At 49.4% G+C, this 17,739-nt stretch overlaps 1 protein-coding gene across 2 annotated transcripts in view; it reads left to right on the top strand.

The window, feature by feature from the left end:
- Positions 1-1,089: 1,089 nt before the first annotated feature.
- The window catches only part of LOC309622142 (uncharacterized protein), a 70,789-nt gene continuing 54,139 nt past the window's right edge, over positions 1,090-17,739 (top strand). The window contains exons 1-2 of one of the 2 annotated variants that reach the window (XM_082409290.1): positions 1,090-1,392; positions 8,268-8,405. In XM_082409290.1, the coding sequence (XP_082265416.1) occupies positions 1,330-1,392; positions 8,268-8,405 (201 nt within the window). In that variant the 5' untranslated portion in view covers positions 1,090-1,329. Of the gene's footprint in view, positions 1,393-8,255; positions 8,406-17,739 lie in introns of those variants that run through there. The other variant, XR_014240542.1, reaches the window with a different exon arrangement.

The following is a 17,739-nucleotide window of genomic DNA, read 5'->3' on the forward strand; positions in this document are numbered from 1 at the left end:
CTGCCTGCGGGGGAGGAGCGCCGCCGCCGCCGCCGCCGCGAGCTGGGAGCTCCATTGGCGCTGCCTGCGGGGGAGGAGCGCCGCCGCCGCCGCCGCCGCCGCCGCCGCCGCCGCCGCCGCGAGCTGGGAGCTCGACTGGCGCTCCCTGCGGGGGAGGAGCGCCGCCGCCGCCGCCGCCGCGAGCTGGGAGCTCGATTGGCGCTGCCTGTGGGGGAGGAGCGCCGCCGCCGTCGCCGCCGCGAGCTGGGAGCTCGCTTGGCGCTGCCTGCGGGGGAGGAGCGCCGCCGCCGCGAGCTGGGAGCTCGCTTGGCACTGCCTGCGGGGGAGGAGCGCCGCCGCCGCCGCCGCCGCCGCCGCCGCGAGCTGGATTGGCGCTGCCTGCGGGGGAGGAGCGCCGCCGCCGCCGCCGCCGCGAGCTGGGAGCTCGTTTGGCGCTGCCTGCGGGGGAGGAGCGCCGCCGCCGCCGCCGCGAACTGGGAGCTCGATTGGCGCTGCCCTGCGGGGGAGGAGCGCCGCCGCCGCCGCCGCCGCCGCCGCCGCCGCCGCCGCCACGAGCTGGGAGCTCGATTGGCGCTGCCTGCGGGGGAGGAGCGCCGCCGCCGCGAGCTGGGAGCTCGATTGGCGCTGCCTGCGTGGGAGGAGCGCCGCCGCCGTCGCCGCCGCGAGCTGGGAGCTCGGTTGGCGCTGCCTGCGGGGGAGGAGCGCCGCCGCCGCCGCCGCGAGCTGGGAGCTCGACTGGCGCTCCCTGCGGGGGAGGAGCGCCGCCGCCGCCGCCGCGAGCCGGGAGCTCGATTGTCGCTGCCTGCGGGGGAGGAGCGCCGCCGCCGCGAGCTGGGAGCTCGCTTGGCACTGCCTGCGGGGGAGGAGCGCCGCCGCCGCCGCCGCCGCCGCGAGCTGGATTGGCGCTGCTTGCGGGGGAGGAGCGCCGCCGCCGCCGCCGCCGCGAGCTGGGAGCTCGATTGGCGCTGCCTGCGGGGGAGGAGCGCCGCCGCCGTCGCCGCCGCGAGCTGGGAGCTCGATTGGCGCTGCCTGCGTGGGAGGAGCGCCGCCGCCGTCGCCGCCGCGAGCTGGGAGCTCGATTGGCGCTGCCTGCGTGGGAGGAGCGCCGCCGCCGTCGCCGCCGCGAGCTGGGAGCTCGATTGGCGCTGCCTGCGTGGGAGGAGCGCCGCCGCCGCCGCCGCCCCCGCCGTCGCAGTCGTCGTGAGTGAAGAAGCGCCTCGGTGACGCCTGGTGAGGGCCCTCGCCGACGCCTGGGCTTACCTGCCGCCCGGCCAGCTCCGCTCGTTTCCCGTCCCCCGCGGCCCGGCGCGGGGCAGGCCTGCCAGGGCCATGGAGGACGAGGTGGTCCGCATTGCCAAGAAGATGGACAAGATGGTGCAGAAGAAAAACGCGGTGAGCGCGGCGGGCGGCGCGGGCCGGAGGGAGGCCGGGCGGCGGGCGGGGGCCAGTCGGCCTGAGGGGGCTCCCGGCCCGCGGTGAGCGCGGCGGGTGCTGCGAGACGGCGGCGAGGCCCGCGCTCTGGGGAGGGGTTCCTGGGGAGGGGGGAGCTTCGTGTCCCGCGGCCGCGTCCCGGGCAGGGGTTCTGGGGGGCGTCCTGTCCCGTAGCTGCGTCCCGGGCAGGGGTCTGGGGGGCGTCCTGTCCCGCAGCTGCGTCCCGGGCAGGGGTTCTGGGGGGCGTCCTGTCCCGCGGCCGCGTCCCGGGGAGGGGGTCCTGGGGGGGTCCCGGGGAGGGCGTCCGGTCCCGCGGCCACCGGCGCTGGGATCCGCCCTGGGCGCCCGAGGCCCCTCGTGATTAGCGCAGCCCGGTAAACTCTATGGAGGCATCCTCCTCATTATTTTAAACGTGACGGTGGTAAAGCCTCGCTGGTTTAGCTGAAGAGTGCAGAGAGCCCTCCCTGTTTGAAAGAATTGGTTCTCTTTCCCGGGCTCATTGGCCAGCAGCGAGAAAACAACATCAAACAGAGGTTTGTGATCAGTTTTAGACATGAAACTGTTCAAGCAAAACGTGAATTTCCTGGATCTTATTTTTGAGGAAGGCTGAACATTCCCTTGATTGTCTCAACTCCCCTGCATGTTTGCTTAGCAATTAAAAAAGGTGAACTACGCCAGTGTACTTGGCAAGTTGCTAAACTTTTTGGAAAAAGTGGATCTTGTTAGGCCGCGGAGTGCGGGGAGCTGTGTTTAAGGCATTGCCGCCGACGAGGCTGTGCTGCCGGCTGGATTTGGACACATGTCGTTGCTGGTCCTCTCAGTGGTTTACAGTTGCTACCGGTGGCGTTTTCTGTCACTGATAACGTGTGCACGTGAACGTGGTCTCTTGCGGTTTGTATGAGGTGCTCCAGTTTCTGCATTTCTTTCCACCTGTGTGGGCCACTCTCAGTCCCTTGCTTCCGAGTCGTCTGTATTTTCAGCTAAACTTCTGAAATTCTAAGTCCAACGAATGTGAAGGAGAGAAGGGCTGCTCTGATTTGCACAGCACTTTGGAGTTACAAAGCGTTTGTGCAGAATTCTTTGGGGACTCACGACAGCTGTGTTGCATTCATTTTACAGAATAAGAAACTGAGTCAGACCAAGCAGTTCACCTCCTTAAATGAAGTGTGCGTTGTGGATTAAGCCAGGACCCGAGTTTTCTGCTGGGCAGCATGCAGAAGTAGTGTTAAACACCGAATTCTTAAGACTTCAGACTTGGTGTGCGCCTCTTTTCCTTTAACAGGTGCATTGCCCGGCGTGTAATTTCATACCCTGTTCATCTGTCTTTGCAATTTTGGCTTTTTAAAGGATTTCCTGTTTGTTTTCTGTTGCAGACGTTGCCGGTGCCATTTATTGTTTCTGTTGATACAGGCCTTTCATTCCTCACTGCAAGTGATGAGTTCTGTATATTTGATTGGCTGAACGTTTCTGTTATTCTGTTTAAACTGGCAAGTTTTTTTTCTTTGCCTAGAGAACCCTAGACTCCCCTAGTAGAAGCTGGCTCCTAGGGAAAAAGGCCGTTTCTTGGGTAATTTTTTTCTCGAACTCAGGCTATAAAATGTGTACCTTTTAATCATCTAGTGCACTAGGTGTTTTTGTTTGTTTCCTTTCCTTGAAATAGACGTTTCCTAGAAATGAGGAATTCCTTAGTGAGCAAGTATGGAGAAGACCAGTTTGTATTTATCTGCAGTTCTCAAATTATAAACATATAATGCGTCAGCAGGAGAATGAGGATAAGCTCCACAGATGATCCTCAAGTCTCACTTTTCTTTTCAAATCTTATATTTCTAGTAGTACAGAACTTTACCAATATAAAAACTTGCCCCCCCCGCCCCCCAAAAAAAAGAACACAACTGCAGGAAAGAACAAAGAGCACTTAAAGTGTGTGTGTGTCTAATATATACATGTACATATACCCAGGTACATACACCTTTATATTTATATGTTATTTTGTAAATAAGTGACAATAATAATGTCTTGTGGAGATGTAGAACAGAAGTATACAACGAAAGCACAAACAGCAGGAGGGGCAAATGGAGTTAAACTGTTCAACCTCCATGGGATGGTTCCATGGAGGAGGCAGAGAGGGGGATGGGATCCTCGAAGAGCTGCTGAAGACCTTGCATTTTTTGCAGATCTCTTTAGAATGCTACTTGCATATTGTGCTCTCACTGAATGCACCTGGCTGAGCTATGGCACATTAGCACGGTAAACATTTGTCAGATTTGCCCTAGTCAGAAAATTTTCTATACCTGCCATCCTGCTTGGCACTTAAAAAAAAATTTTTTTTTTTTAAGCTCTCTATGATATAGGGATGATGGGTGAAGAAGGTAGGCTGCAGGGTAATATGTAGTATGTATGATCCCATTTTGATACAGTAAACAGAAAGTATTAAATGCATGCCTGTTTGTATGAGCAGTGAGTTTGCATGGTTATCTCAAGAGGGAGGGAATGGGACGGGTAGAGAAAGAGACTGACCACAGACTATTGTTTTACTTGTTACAAGAGGCATGTGTTGCCTTCATTTCTGATTAAACTTTTTGTGTCCAGATTATTGTAGGTTTACATGCAGTTGTAAGAAATAATAGTGCGATAGCTCCTGTGTGTCCTTTACCCAGTTTTCCCCAATGGTAACATCTTACAGAATCATAGTATACTGTCACAACCTGGGTATTGCCATTGACACAGTCAAGATAGAGAACATTTCCATCCCACAGGATCTCTCCTGATGCCATTTTATAGCCACTGCTGCTCCCCCACTCCCCACCAAATCATAGTGATCTGATAGTGCAGTGGATAAAGTTGCAATTAAAGTTTTTGTGCAGATGATCAAGGGAAAATACCCCCTGGGGAAGATGGCCCATCTCCCACTCCCCCGGCCCTATCTGTCCCTGGCAACCTGTCATTTCAAGAATGTTATGTGGGACTTCCCTGGTGGCGCAGCGGTTAAGAATCTGCCTGCCATTGCAGGGGACATGGGTTTGATCCCTTGTCCGGGAAGATCCCACATGCCGCGGAGCAGCTAAGCCCATGCGCCACAACGACTGAGCCTGCGCTTTAGAGCCCGGGAGCCACAACTACTGAGCCCACGTGCCACAACTACTGAAGCCCGCGTGCCTAGAGCCCGTGCTCTGCAACAAGAGAAGCCACCGCAGCGAGAAGCCCGCACACTGCAACAAAGAGTAGCCCCCGCTCGCCGCAACTAGAGAAAGCCCACACGCAGCAACGAAGACCCAACGCAGCCAAAAATAAAATAAATTAACTAATTAATTAAAAAAAAAGAATGTTATGTGAATAAAATCATATAGTGTGTAACCTTTTTTTTTTTTTAAGTAAAAAAAATTTTTTTTTGGCTGCGCTGCCGGTTGTGCGATCTTAGTTCCCCGACCAAGGATTGAACCCAGCCCAGGTAGTGAAAGTGCTGAGTGCTAAACACTGGACCGCCAGGGAATTCCCAGTATGCAACCTTTTGGATTGGCCTTTTTCAATCAGTGTAATTCCCTGGAGAGTCATCCAAATTGCATGAATCAACAGTGCTCCTCTTTTTTAAAAAAAATATTTATTTATTTATTTATTTGGCTGTGCGGGTCTTTAGTTGCAGCATGCGGGATCTAGTTCTCTGACCAGGGATGGAACCTGGGCCCCCTGCATTGAGAGTGCAGAGTCTTAACCGCTGGAACACCAGAGAGGTCCCAGTGCCGCTTTCTTTTTAATTGCTGAGTAGTATTCCATGGTTTGGCTGTACTTCAGTTTGTTTAATCACTTGCCCATTGAAGAACATCTGAGTTTTTTTCCCATTTCCTGACTATTACTGATAGAGATGCTGTGGACATTTGTGTACCTTTTTTTGTGCGAACATGCGTTCTCTGGGATAAATGCCGTAGGGTATGTGTTGCTTTTTTTGTTTTTTTTCCGGCTACGCTGTGCCACATGTGGGATCTTGGTTCCCCAATCAGGGATCGAGCCCGTGCCCCCTGCATTGGGAGCTTGGAGTCTTAACCACTGGACTGCCAGGGAAATTCCTGTATTGCTCCCCCCGCCCCACTTGATTGATTGATTGGTTGATTGGCTGTATTGGGTCTTAGTTGCGGCACGCGGGACCTTCGTTAAGGCATGTGGGATCTTTATTGTCGTTGCGGCGCACGGGCTCTTCGTTGCAGCATGAGAGCTTCTCTCTAGTTGTGGCGTGCGGGTTTTCTCTCTCTAGTTGTGGCACGTGGGCTCTGTAGTTGTGGCGTGCAGGCTCCAGAGCGCGTGGGCTCTGTAGTTTGCTGCACGTGGGCTACCTCATTGAGGTGTGCGAGCTCAGTAGTTTGGTGCGAGGGCTTAGTTGCCCCGCGGCATGTGGGATCTTAGTTCCCCGACCGGGAATCGAACCCGCGTCCCCTGCATTGCAGGACGGATTCTTTACCACTGAACCACCAGGGAAGTCCCTGTATTGCTTTTTTAAATTCAAAAAAAAAAAAAAGGAAAAGCAATTAGAGGTGAAACAACTAATTATATGATGGCCTTTCAAAGTACATATTCAAACCCTACATTCTTGGTGTACATAAGTTATTTATGTTGATTTGTGGTGTTTAGCTCTAGCAACAAGGCAATAATAATAACGCTGTAGTTTTCCTTGTTTCTTTCAACTGATGATCTGTGTATTTATTACAAATATTAATTAACACTCACAAGCTACCAGGAGGCAAGTAATGGTTAGCGCTGGTGTGGTTAACTCCTTTATAGATAGGGAGGTTGAGGCATGGGTATTGTGGAATTTGCCATGTTGAGGCATGGGTATTGTGGAATTTGCCTAAGGTTATATAGCACTGTGTTCTGACTCAGATTCATTCAGATTTATTCCTTCCCTTTCTGTCTCCTGAATTAACGCTTTGTAATTTTGACCTAGGTGTGAGGACACGAAAAGGGTTTTTTTCTGTATCTGAGGTTTAGTGCTTGTTTTATAGAAGCAATATAGTATAGTGGTTAGAGTAGGCACTTTAGCATCTGAGTTTTGTTTTTTTCTTAAGTCTTTAATGAATTTGTTACAATATTGCTTCTGTTTTATGTTTTGCACATGCCGGAAAGGTAATAGGCCTTGGCCCCTGGGCCTGGGCTTCGTCTCTTGTGCTGTCTCCTGTCCCTGTTGCCCCCGCGCGCTGGCCCGTCCGCGCTGTGCCAGGGGGTATTGGTCGTCTCGCGGCTCAGTTCACAGTAGCTGAAAGGGACTGTGTGTGATGGTCTCATTTCTGCCCATCGTTTTCAAAGGGAGGCTCTGGCCATTGCTCCTCGGGTAAAATGCAGAGGGAGTGCTTTTTAAGATGGGACTGTCAGTGTTGGGGACACTCCTTAATTACCAAAACGGAATCCCCTTCAGTTCCTCCAGCTGTGTTGTTTTGGCACAGAAGATGTGAGTAATAGGAACTGGAGCTAAGTTGGAGTGAAAAAACGCACCGGTCCCGCCGAATTTTCCATCGAAACAGTTGATTTGTGTTGTCTGTAGGAATTCTAAAGGGCGTACCGTTGCTTCCTAACCGGAGTCATTTGAGAGATCTACCTCTGTACGTTCAAATGATTAATTTTGAGACTTTGCTCATGTGTGCAGTAAACCCTTTAATTCCCTAAGACCTTCCTTTCCTCCATCTCCTACCCCATTAAGCCCGCTTCAGTTCATCTCCTGAATTTCTTTGGAATCTGTCAGCTCTCCCTCAACACCCTAATACTGAACTTGCCTGTGTGTTGCGATTAGGTCCTAACTAGTGTCCATATATCTTGTTTCCTTCCAATCCATTCTTCACACAAAAAACCTTCAAGGCAAGTTGGAACATTGCTCATAAACATCGCTCACAAACATTGTTTTGAGAATAGAAAACACAGTGTTTGTTGGCCTTTAAGACTCTGCGTGGTCTAGAATCCTCTCTGCTTCTCTAGCCCCATCTTGTGCCACTTGTGCCCTCACTTTCTATGCTTCAGATACACTGAATTAACCTTAGTTCTCACTCATCTGACAGAAGTCAGTTCAGATATTATTTTTCACTGTGATCCCTAGCATTAAGCAAGTTGATTATCACGTTTTGTATGAGGACTAAAACTAAACTGGGAAGTGGAAGAATTGAGTTTAAACTGTTTCAGTCAACACGCATGTATTAATGATACCTACATATTGAACACCGGGCTAGGTTTCATGAGGGATACAGAAGTTCTGGCCATCTCTGGTTTTGGATATCCCTTATTTGTTGAGACCTTTGCGTTGTTTGGTTGCCTTTTGTCTGTTTTCAAGATGGGAAAACAGGAACGAGGGAAGTATAGGTTATTACTAGGTGGGGTTGAACAAGTGGAGCAGCAAACTGCAAGGCAGAAAGAAGAGGGACGTACTATAGAGGGATATGATTTCCATTCTCAAGGCGCCTGCATCCTGTGCAGGGAGACAGCCTAACATAAAATGTGCCTAACAACAAATATATTGACTTCTTACTAAAAATCTGCAGTTCATATAACCAAGGGGTTTATAACTTCTCCTTTAAAAGTGATATTCCTGGGACTTCCCTGGTGGTCCAGTGGTGAAGACTCTGCGCTTCCAATGCAGCAGGCGTGGGTTCAATTCCTGGTTGGGGAGCTAAGATCCCACATGCTGCGCAGCCAAAGAAATTTTTTTCAAAAGTTATACTCCTGTATTATTGAATTTAGTGGTTTAGATTTTGTTTTACTGTTAGGAAGATTTCAGTTTATTTACCAGGAACAAACAAAACATAATGTAAAAATAGTTTCCCAGAAACGATTTCCATCATTCTCTTCTTCCCTTTCTCCCGCAGACTGGTGTTTCATCTTTACAAGCTCTCTGTCTTTCCATAGGAAAGCTGTCTGGCTTGGAGGTTGCAATCCCAGGGAATTTTTCATCAGCGGGGAAGTCTCCATCACTACAGAGGGATCAAGGGAGAAGTCAGTCCCTGGTAAGTGAGATGCTCCCCCTAAACACCAACACAGCAGTCGTGTACCTTTTAAGGGGTTCAAGGGCAAGATGGGCTAGGCATTTCTACTAACTCTTCTTAAGGACCATGGACAGTGCCGTAAGCTACGAGGTAAGCGGTGACTGTTGTAATTCTTACTGGTGATCATTTCCTGTCACTGATTCTCGGCTTTCTTTGTATTTCATAGGACTGTTGTCAGTCCAATACAAAATGAGTCTTATTTTTAAAAAACTGAAATGTTTTACAAAGCCTAGCATTCTCATATAGAGTCCTTTCAATTCTCCCCACTTTCCCAAGAGGCTATGAACGCTTCACACCATGAACTAGGAGAGGGGGTAGAGCCCTTTCTGATGAAATACATCAACAAAGACAGAGTCTTAGCCTGCTTGCTCTCTGGACAGGATCTCGGACTACAAGGTCTTCAATCCTGGTATAAATGAAGGAAGTGAGGACAGTTCAACTGGCACTCTCATAACAAGAGTTGTGAAACACCTTCCAAAGAGACTATAGCAGTAGATGAGGGAAGGGAGTGCTACAGTGTGGCAGTACAGGGGGAACGATCGGCTACAGCAGTGAAAAGTGTGGTACCGATTGGTGTGCTCTCGGGGTTCTTGTACATGTAGCATAGATGACCTCTACGGTGGCCCTCGCACCTTCCCACCTGCATTAGGTGTTCTTTTTTTTTGTAATTTATGTTTATGTATTTATTTACTGTTTGAACTTATTTATTCTACGTATTTATTTTTTTGGCCGCACTGGGTCTCTCATTGCTGTGCACGGGCTTTCTCTAGTTGGCGGCTAGCGGGGGCTACTCTCGGTTGCGGTGTGCGGGCATCTCATCGCGGTGGCTTCTCTTGTTGCGGAGCATGGGCTGTAGGCACGTGGGCTTCGGTAGTTGAGGCTCACGGGCTCTAGAATGCAGGCTCCGTCGTTGTGGCACATGCGCTTAGTTGCTGCACGGCATGTGGGATCTTCGCAGACCAGGGCTCGAACCCGTGTCCCCTGCATTGGCAGGCGCCACCAGGGAAGCCCTAGGTGTTCTCATATAGAGTCTAAAAACAGAGAGCACTGAGAGAAGGTAGTGGTTATTAAAGGCTCAGGATCTAAATTCTACCTGTCTCTACACCCCTTCCCAGCTGTCGATTTGACCCCATTTTTGAATGCTGACCTCATTGTTCAACTTTTCTCTGCCGTCTGTATACTCACCTTGAAAACTTGTTTCTGTGATGCGTTGAGCAGACACAGGGTGGCAGACTGCAGAGGTGGAAGCTGGTGGTCGGATATTTGTGGGCTGAATCTCCTTCAGTCCCATTCCCATTTCTGGTTGCCCAGAGGCCCTACTTCCTGTGTGTGACGCCGAGCCGTAGGATTGCGGGCAGGAGCCAAGTTCTCCATACAGTAAAGACCCCAGTGTGCCTTGGTTATAGTAATATACCTGGCTTCCTTCCTGGCAGGGAAGTGACAGGCGGCTATGCCCCTGCTTTGTTCGTGGGCCTCCTGATCCAGCAGTTCCCTTGGCTCTGCCCCTGTCGTCAGCTGCCCCTAGGATAACTCTGAGCCCTAGCCACTTCTCTGGTAGATTTCCCTATTCCCCCACTACAGTCACACCTGAATAAGGCAACTCAGACCTTTCAGAGATGTGTCCTGAACCTCTTGTTTTCTGAAATACCTATCTGGTGGTTGTGAGACTTAAGGCCAGCGTCCCCGAGAGACTTTTTCTATTTCTCCTAGTAAACCTAGACTCATCTTCTGTCACCTTCAACTCTACTCCAATTGTGTTCTTTCAACCCAGACCTCTGACCCTGCTTTTTACTTCTGCCATTTCATCCTCGCTCCTGCTTCCTTTCCTAAATCCATACGTCTCTTTTGGCCTTCCTAGCCCTGGGCCAAGTTCCTTCCTCTTTGCTCAGTTTTTACCCCTTTCCTTCATTCTCCCATCCAACTTTCAGTCCTTCCTTTCTCACGCCCCAGTTAGCAGCATCTGAAAATTCGAAAGGTTTGTTACTCGTCTATTAATTGTATTCCATTTACTTATTCAGTTCTATACCTATCTTACCTGTGTATGGAAGAACAGCTGGTAGCCAAGGTGGCACCAAGAATCCTAGCAGCTCTCACTTGACGTATCCGTAGTAGTCGGCAATTTCCATTTCGTTTTCCCTCTCGGTGAAAAATTGCAGCTTGCCCGAAGAGGTGTATCTGGCAGCATTCTCCCGTTGTTGTTGAGCCCGCCTCTTCATGGCCTCTCGCTCTGGCCTCTGCTCTTGTTCGATGGGCTTTGACATGACTGGCTCAGGCACGTTGGGTTCCCTCCATGGAACTCGTTGCTTGCTGAAGTCTTGGAGTAGAAATTGGGTTTGGAGCTTGGGTGGGGACTGGCGCTTATTCACAGCAGGGGGAACAGGCTCCCGCTGGAGAGGAGCGCCAGATGAAGTTTTGGAGGGTGCAGGCCTAGGAGCAGCAGACTGAGGGACACGAGGCTGGGTATGGTTGGTCCAAGCCGGTTGGGTTGGGTTGGTCACAGTTGGCTGAGCTGGTTTGGCGGGGCCTGGCAAAGAGGCAGGAGCTGGCTGGGATGAATTGACTGCAGCAGGTTGAGCTGAGTCAGTAGAACCAGGCTGGGCACGGTAAGCCCCAGCAGGCCGATGTGAGGCCAGAGACTGTGGCCTCCGAGGAGCGGGTCGAGCTTGAGGCTTGTCCCAGGCAGAAAAAGGCAGAGGTATCAACTTGACCTTCCCAGGAGGAGGCCGCTCATACTGGGCTGGAGATGGACACTCTGTTTCAGCACTGCTGTCTGGTTTCTGGGCTTGGACTTGCGTTTTCTCAGGACCCTTCCCCTCACGTGGGGTATGCCGCCATGGCTGGATAGCTGGGGGTGGCTGGGGGTCTTTGGGGTTGCTTGACTTTCCCAAGAGCCGACAGGAAGAGAGCCCAGTTTTCGTCTCATTCTTCTTCCCCAGCGCATGAAGAACCTTCACAGACTCCAGCATGCGCACGCCAAGGGAGGTTCGAGGCTTTTGAAAGCTCTGTTGGAGAAGCTCAGTTTGGTGTTCCTTTCGCTTCGTGTGGGGGATTGCTGGCTTCTCTTCTGCCTTGACTTTGTTCCCTGACTGCTTGTTCTCTTCAGCCTTGTTTCTCCCTCTGGTCCTTTTGGTCTTTTCCTGCCCGTGGCTCTTAGTTTTGCTGATCTTTCTGGATGCAGCTTTCTGAGGTTTGCCTTGAGAGTGCTTGGCCGTGTTCACAGGAGCCCTGTCACTGACTGCAGCGTGGCATATAACCACTTCTCCCCCTAACAGGCACTCTGGATTCTTTGGCTGGATTTTGGCCTTGGGAGCGCCACTGATAGGCTCAGAGGCTTTCTGTTTGTTCTTCCTGGGTTGATCAGAGGGAACCTTTATGACACTTGGCTTTTCCTGCACCTGATTCACCTTAATGGCTCTGGTGTCTTTAGCTTTGATCACGTTGGGACCTTGGGATTGATCAAGATCTTTCAAAGGATTAAAGAGCTGGGGAAGGTGAATATCCTCCGCCAGTGTAGTAATGTCTGCAAGACCACTGCTAGGTTCAATCCCATTTTCAAGTGTCCCTAGGTCCTGACGACTCCGGCTGTTCTCTCCCAGATCAGCATTTTCAGAACCAGGCTGCTCCTCTTGGCTGAGGGGATCGGTGCAGGCCAGCGGCTGGTGACTATCAGGGATTCCTAAAGGGAGTAGTGGAGGATCTTGGTTCTCTGTTGGGATCTGGTAGGCATCCAGAGGCTTTGAAAGCTTGGTTTTGATATCATCCACGTGCTTACTCTCTATTTGTCCCTGGCTTGGAGCTGGAGGCAGGGCCAGGAGACGCCTGGCACTCTGGACTGGAGCTGTCACTGAAATGTCCCCAAGTTCAGATGGTGGGTTACTCTCAAGTATGTGGCTGTTTCTGCTACTGCAGGACTTGGGGAGTTCTTGACTTTGTGTCACACAAAACGTCTGGCTTGGAGGTTGCAATCCCAGGGAATTTTTCATCACCAGGGGGGAGGTCTCCATCCCTACAAAGGGATCAAGGGAGAAGTCAGTCCCTGGTAAGTGAGATGCTCCCCCTAAACACCAACACAGCAGTCATGTACCTTTCAAGGGGTTCAGGGGCAAGATGGGCAAGGCATTTCTACTAACTCTTCTTAAGGATCACGGACAGTGCCGTATGCTACGAGGTAAGCGGTGACTGTTGTAATTCTTACTGGTGAGCCTTTCCTGTCACTGATTCTCGGCTCGCTTTGTATTTCATAGGACTGTTATAAGTCCAATACAAAATGAGTCTTATTTTTAAAAACCTGAAATGTTTTACAAAGCCTAGCATTCTCATATAGGGTCCTTTCCATTCTCCCCACTTTCCCGAGAGGCCAAGAACACGTCACACCATGAACTAGGAGAGGGGGTAGAGCCCTTTCTGATGAAATACATCAACAAAGACAGAGTCTTAGCCTGCTTGCTCTCTGGACAGGATCTCGGACCACAAGGTCTTCAATCCTGGTATAAATGAAGGAAGTGAGGACAGTTCAACTGGCACTCTCATAACAAGAGTTCTGAAACACCTTCCGAAGAGACTATAGCAGTAGATGAGGGAAGGGAGTGCTACAGTGTGGCAGTACAGGGGGAATGATCGGCTACAGCAGTGAAAAGTGTGGTACCGATTGGTGTGCTCTCGGGGTTCTTGTACATGTAGCATAGATGACCTCTACAGTGGCCCTCCCACCTTCCCACCTGCATTAGGTGTTCTTTTTTTTGTAATTTATGTTTATGTATTTATTTACTGTTTGAACTTATTTATTCTACGTATTTATTTTTTTGGCTGCACTGGGTCTCTCATTGCTGTGCACGGGCTTTCTCTAGTTGGCGGCTAGCGGGGGCTACTCTTGGTTGCGGTGTGCGGGCTTCTCATCGCGGTGGCTTCTCTTGTTGCGGAGCATGGGCTGTAGGCACGTGGGCTTCGGTAGTTGAGGCTCACGGGCTCTAGAATGCAGGCTCCGTCGTTGTGGCACATGCGCTTAGTTGCTGCACGGCATGTGGGATCTTCGCAGACCAGGGCTCGAACCCGTGTCCCCCGCATTGCATTGGCAGGCGGATTCTTAACCACGGCGCCACCAGGGAAGCCCTAGGTGTTCTCATATAGAGTCTAAAAACAGAGGGCACTGAGCGAAGGTAGTGGTTATTAAAGGCTCAGGATCTGAATTCTACCTGCCTCTACACCCCTTCCCAGCTGTCGATTTGACCCCATTTTTGAATGCCGACCTCATTCTTCAACTTTCTCTGGCGTTTGTTATACTCACCTTGAAAACTTGTTTCTGTGATGCGTTGAGCAGACACAGGGTGGCAGACTGCAGAGGTGGAAGCTGGTGGTCGGATATTTGTGGGCTGAATCTCCTTCAGTCCCATTCCCATTTCTGGTTGCCCAGAGGCCCGACTTCCTGTGTATGACGCCGAGCCGTAGGATTGCGGGCAGGAGCCAAGTTCTCCATACAGTAAAGACCCCAGTGTGCCTTGGTTACAGTAATATACCTGGCTTCCTTCCTGGCAGGGAAGTGACAGGCGGCTCTGCCCCTGATTTGGAATCTGAGATGGTGTTCCCTGAGCAAGGCTGGCAGAAAGCGATGGATGTAGAGGGACCATGTTCTTGGCGTCTGAAGTTTTATCATACTGGGCTGCCAGAAACATGGAGGAGGCAGCTGTGTGGCGGTCAGTGAGTGCCAGAGTAAAGTCTCCGAGTGAAGAAGAATTCTTTTCAGTGCTTGCTGTGATGTCCCACTCAAGAACACCTGGATAGGAAGCAGCTGAAGTGGAGATCTGGCTGTGGTCAGTAACTCCAGATAACATAGTCGTGCTAGAATGTTGGTAAAGGTAGGCACTACCCATGAGTGTCTGGAAAGGGGTACCAGTAGCCGATGCCGAACTGACGGCAGGGGCAGAGACTCTGGAGAAGTTGCAGACACTTCGTGTTAGGGAAGTTGCATTGCTCACCACAGGAGGAGAATGCTGCAGAGAATTTAGAGTTCCAAGTAGAGATGGATGTTGGAAATTTTCTGTAAGAACAAGAGGGTCATGAAAAACTCAGGGAGGTTGAGAAATTCTCACTACGTTTGAGGAACGGCATCATCTGAAGGTTCTTGCTATCAGGACACCTCTACTATCACTACTTCCTGAGAAACCCAAAATCAGACAGTTGATGATGGCTGTAAGGACTGAGCAGTTTTCCACTCTTCTCTATTCACTGCCTGTGCTCCCATCTTGGGCACAGACGGGCAGAAGAGCCAAGTGGTGTGGTTCAGAGATTGTTCTCTAGGCTGGAAGCAACCTTCTCCCTGCCCTGTCTTTCCCTTCAGCCTGCACTCGTATTGACTTCTATGCTATTTCCTAGACTGGAAGCATTTTAGAACTAGGAGGCCCTTAGAGAACTTCGATGTTCTCAGTCTCATTTCGTGAGTAAGGAAACTGAGGCTCAGAGAGGTCGGGTTGACTTGTTCAAGTTCTCTCATTATGTTAGTATCATTACCAGGTTTCAGAACCTAAGTATCCTGACTTCCTTGCCAGGACTCCACTCTGAGCATGATACTGCCAGAAAGCAGGAGAAATAGAACTTATAATATAGGCATTTTTTTTGTCCATTAGAAAACAGTACGGCTGTTACCATTGTCGTCTTCGGTGTCTCCCTTTGCTTGTGCAGTTCCCACGCTATTACCTAGAGGTGACGTACAGTTCAGTCCAACTGGTGAATTGAAAGAGTCATTTTTGCCCTCTTCAAGCCTGGTTTCTCATCCTACCTCAAAATGATTACCCGAAAGTGGATTTCTTAAGTGCTTTTGGAAAGGGAAGAGTTATCTGATTACTTCAGATTACTCATCTGTAAAGTGGTTATAACACCACCACCAATAATAATAGCAGTAATAATTAATAGATGAATAAGCTGATCTGTTGCGTATGATTTATATGGAGGAAGATACAATAAGTTCTAGAAAGACAAAGAAAAATCATGACAAGCATATTACGTTAACGAAAAAGAAATCCATAGATATTAATGAAAACTGGGGTATGTGGCAAGTATCGAAGCCTAATGAATTTACTAACAAATGGCATTCTGTACCATCCATGCAATATTATGAAAGTGAATTTTGCCCACTCTATTTTAGTGAATACTATTAACCAGAAGACACGATGGAGGTGATAGAGGTGAATGAATTCCTAGCCAATGCATACAGACAGAGAAGGTATGTCAGTAAAAAATGCATAACAAGCAACAGAATGCAATAAATGTGCATGTATAGGTAGCCACAACACATATAGACAAGTATTTCAATGAAAACCGGTACGAAGCAGACAGCAAAATAATAAGTGTAAAAGAGTTTCATTATTGTGCTCCTTCATATTTTTACCCAGCAAGTAAGAGGTATTAAGCCTAGGAGAAATATATATTTCAATGAATATAGCTTATATAATAAGCAGAAAGGAAGCTTAAAATGTATCAGGAAGGTTTTTGGATTTATCCTAGAACTTAGATTAGAATCATCTTCAGCATCCAAGAAGATGGCATCCCAAAACCTCAAAAAACCATCATGCCTAGAATCCAATTAAAAAAGATTTTCAAATGTAAGAAAATCCACAGGACTCCACAATATGGTTTTCGATAAATGTGGATGTTTGTTTGTTTTGTTTCTTTGGCCGCGCCGCGTGGCCCTGGCCGTGAAAGCACCGAGTCCTAAGCACTGGACCGCCAGGGAATTCCCTAAGTGGGGGGAATTAGAGATGTGGGGCTTGACTTTTTCTTCTTCTTCTTCTTCTTCTTCGGTAGCTAAGATCTACAAGCGAACGATGGCTGTTGATCAATGTGCTCTCTGTGTTAGGAAGGAAATAACTGTAAAAATGAAAAGCAGCCTTGCCTTAGAACCTACATATCACACCAAGGAAAATAGTCCTTCTGATTCAATTTAGAAGATATCACTTAAAATGTTGAATTGGTGAAATGTCTACCTAGTTTAAAAATTAGAAAGAATAAAACACTGAAAAGCAGCCCCCTAGATAACCACTGTGGTTGCTTGTTTATAGGAGGCATCATTTCTAAAACGTATTTCTAAAATGTTTATATTCAAAACTGTCAAGTGGCCAACTGTATTCAGAGAGGCAATAAAAGAAAGAAAACGGAGTATGACTTTTCTGATAAGCTGCCTTTCCTGGTGATCCCCTGTTCTGGCCTTACTTTCCTTCTTAGTCTGTTAATGTAAGGGTTTGCTACCATCAACTTGGTTTTGCCCTGCTCTGAGCAGGTTTCCCTCTGTGCTGTTGCTGCTTTAATTGAAAATCTTTGGTTCCCATCAGCATTCCATTGCAAACTCCGTTTTTCTTGAGAGCTCCTCTATGCTTTCCCTCTTCATTCTTACATTTTCTCCCATCTCTTGGTGCCTGTTGGCCTGTGCTAATGAAAACCATCCTAAACTTCCTTACGCTCGACTCTGTGCCTCCCTGTAGAGCCCAGTACTCTCCATCCTCTCTCCCTATTCTCTCTTTTCAACTAGTCGAAATCCTAGTGGAGGGAGACCATTAGAGATGAAACATCTTGGTATATATTGCTAGTTTTCTATGTCCCCTGGCTTTTCTATGTTTCTGTTGAAACACTCTTGAGAAGTGTCTGATTTCGTTTTCTACATGGGTACCCTTTAAGGCTCAATACTGGAAAAGAAGGGGATCAGAGTGATCAACCCAACGTGGTATCCTAACGTAACAGTTAAGGAAAGCAACAGGCTTTGTGAGACAGCCAGTGATTTGTCCAAAGTCACACAGATAGTAAACGTCAAAGTCAAAAGTGAAATTAGGTCTCCAGACGTGTAGTTCAATACTTTCCCTCATTATTCCATGCTATTTTGAATCTCCTACTCAATTTAGGGGCAAAAGAATCGAACGCAAAACTTTCCAAAGTTTCTTTTCTTACCTGACATGGTCAGAGAAGAGGAAGCATCCACTGCAGGTACCAGGGATGAGGAGACAACACTAGAGGATGTCCGAGTGGCTGCAGCTGAACGGCGCACGTGTCCAGTACAGAGGTCACTGGTTACTGGTCCAAACAGCTCCACGGAAACCCCAAGACTCTACCAAGTGGTAGTAGGTTTGGTAGGAGAGTGATGTCACAAAGCAGGCAGTTGAAAGGTATGAGAGAGCCAATAGGGAGGTCCGATCCCCAACAGGAAGGCGGGCTTGGGTGAAGAGAGTGTAGGAGAGCTAAAACAACACCTGAGTTTCTGAGCTCTGGGGAGGAAATCCTAGAAGACAGATTTACCTCCCCCAGGCTCTTCCAT

This window comes from Balaenoptera borealis (genome assembly GCF_965194805.1).
Source record: "Balaenoptera borealis genome assembly, contig: HAP1_SCAFFOLD_1619, whole genome shotgun sequence".
NCBI classification, from domain to species: domain Eukaryota; kingdom Metazoa; phylum Chordata; class Mammalia; order Artiodactyla; family Balaenopteridae; genus Balaenoptera; species Balaenoptera borealis.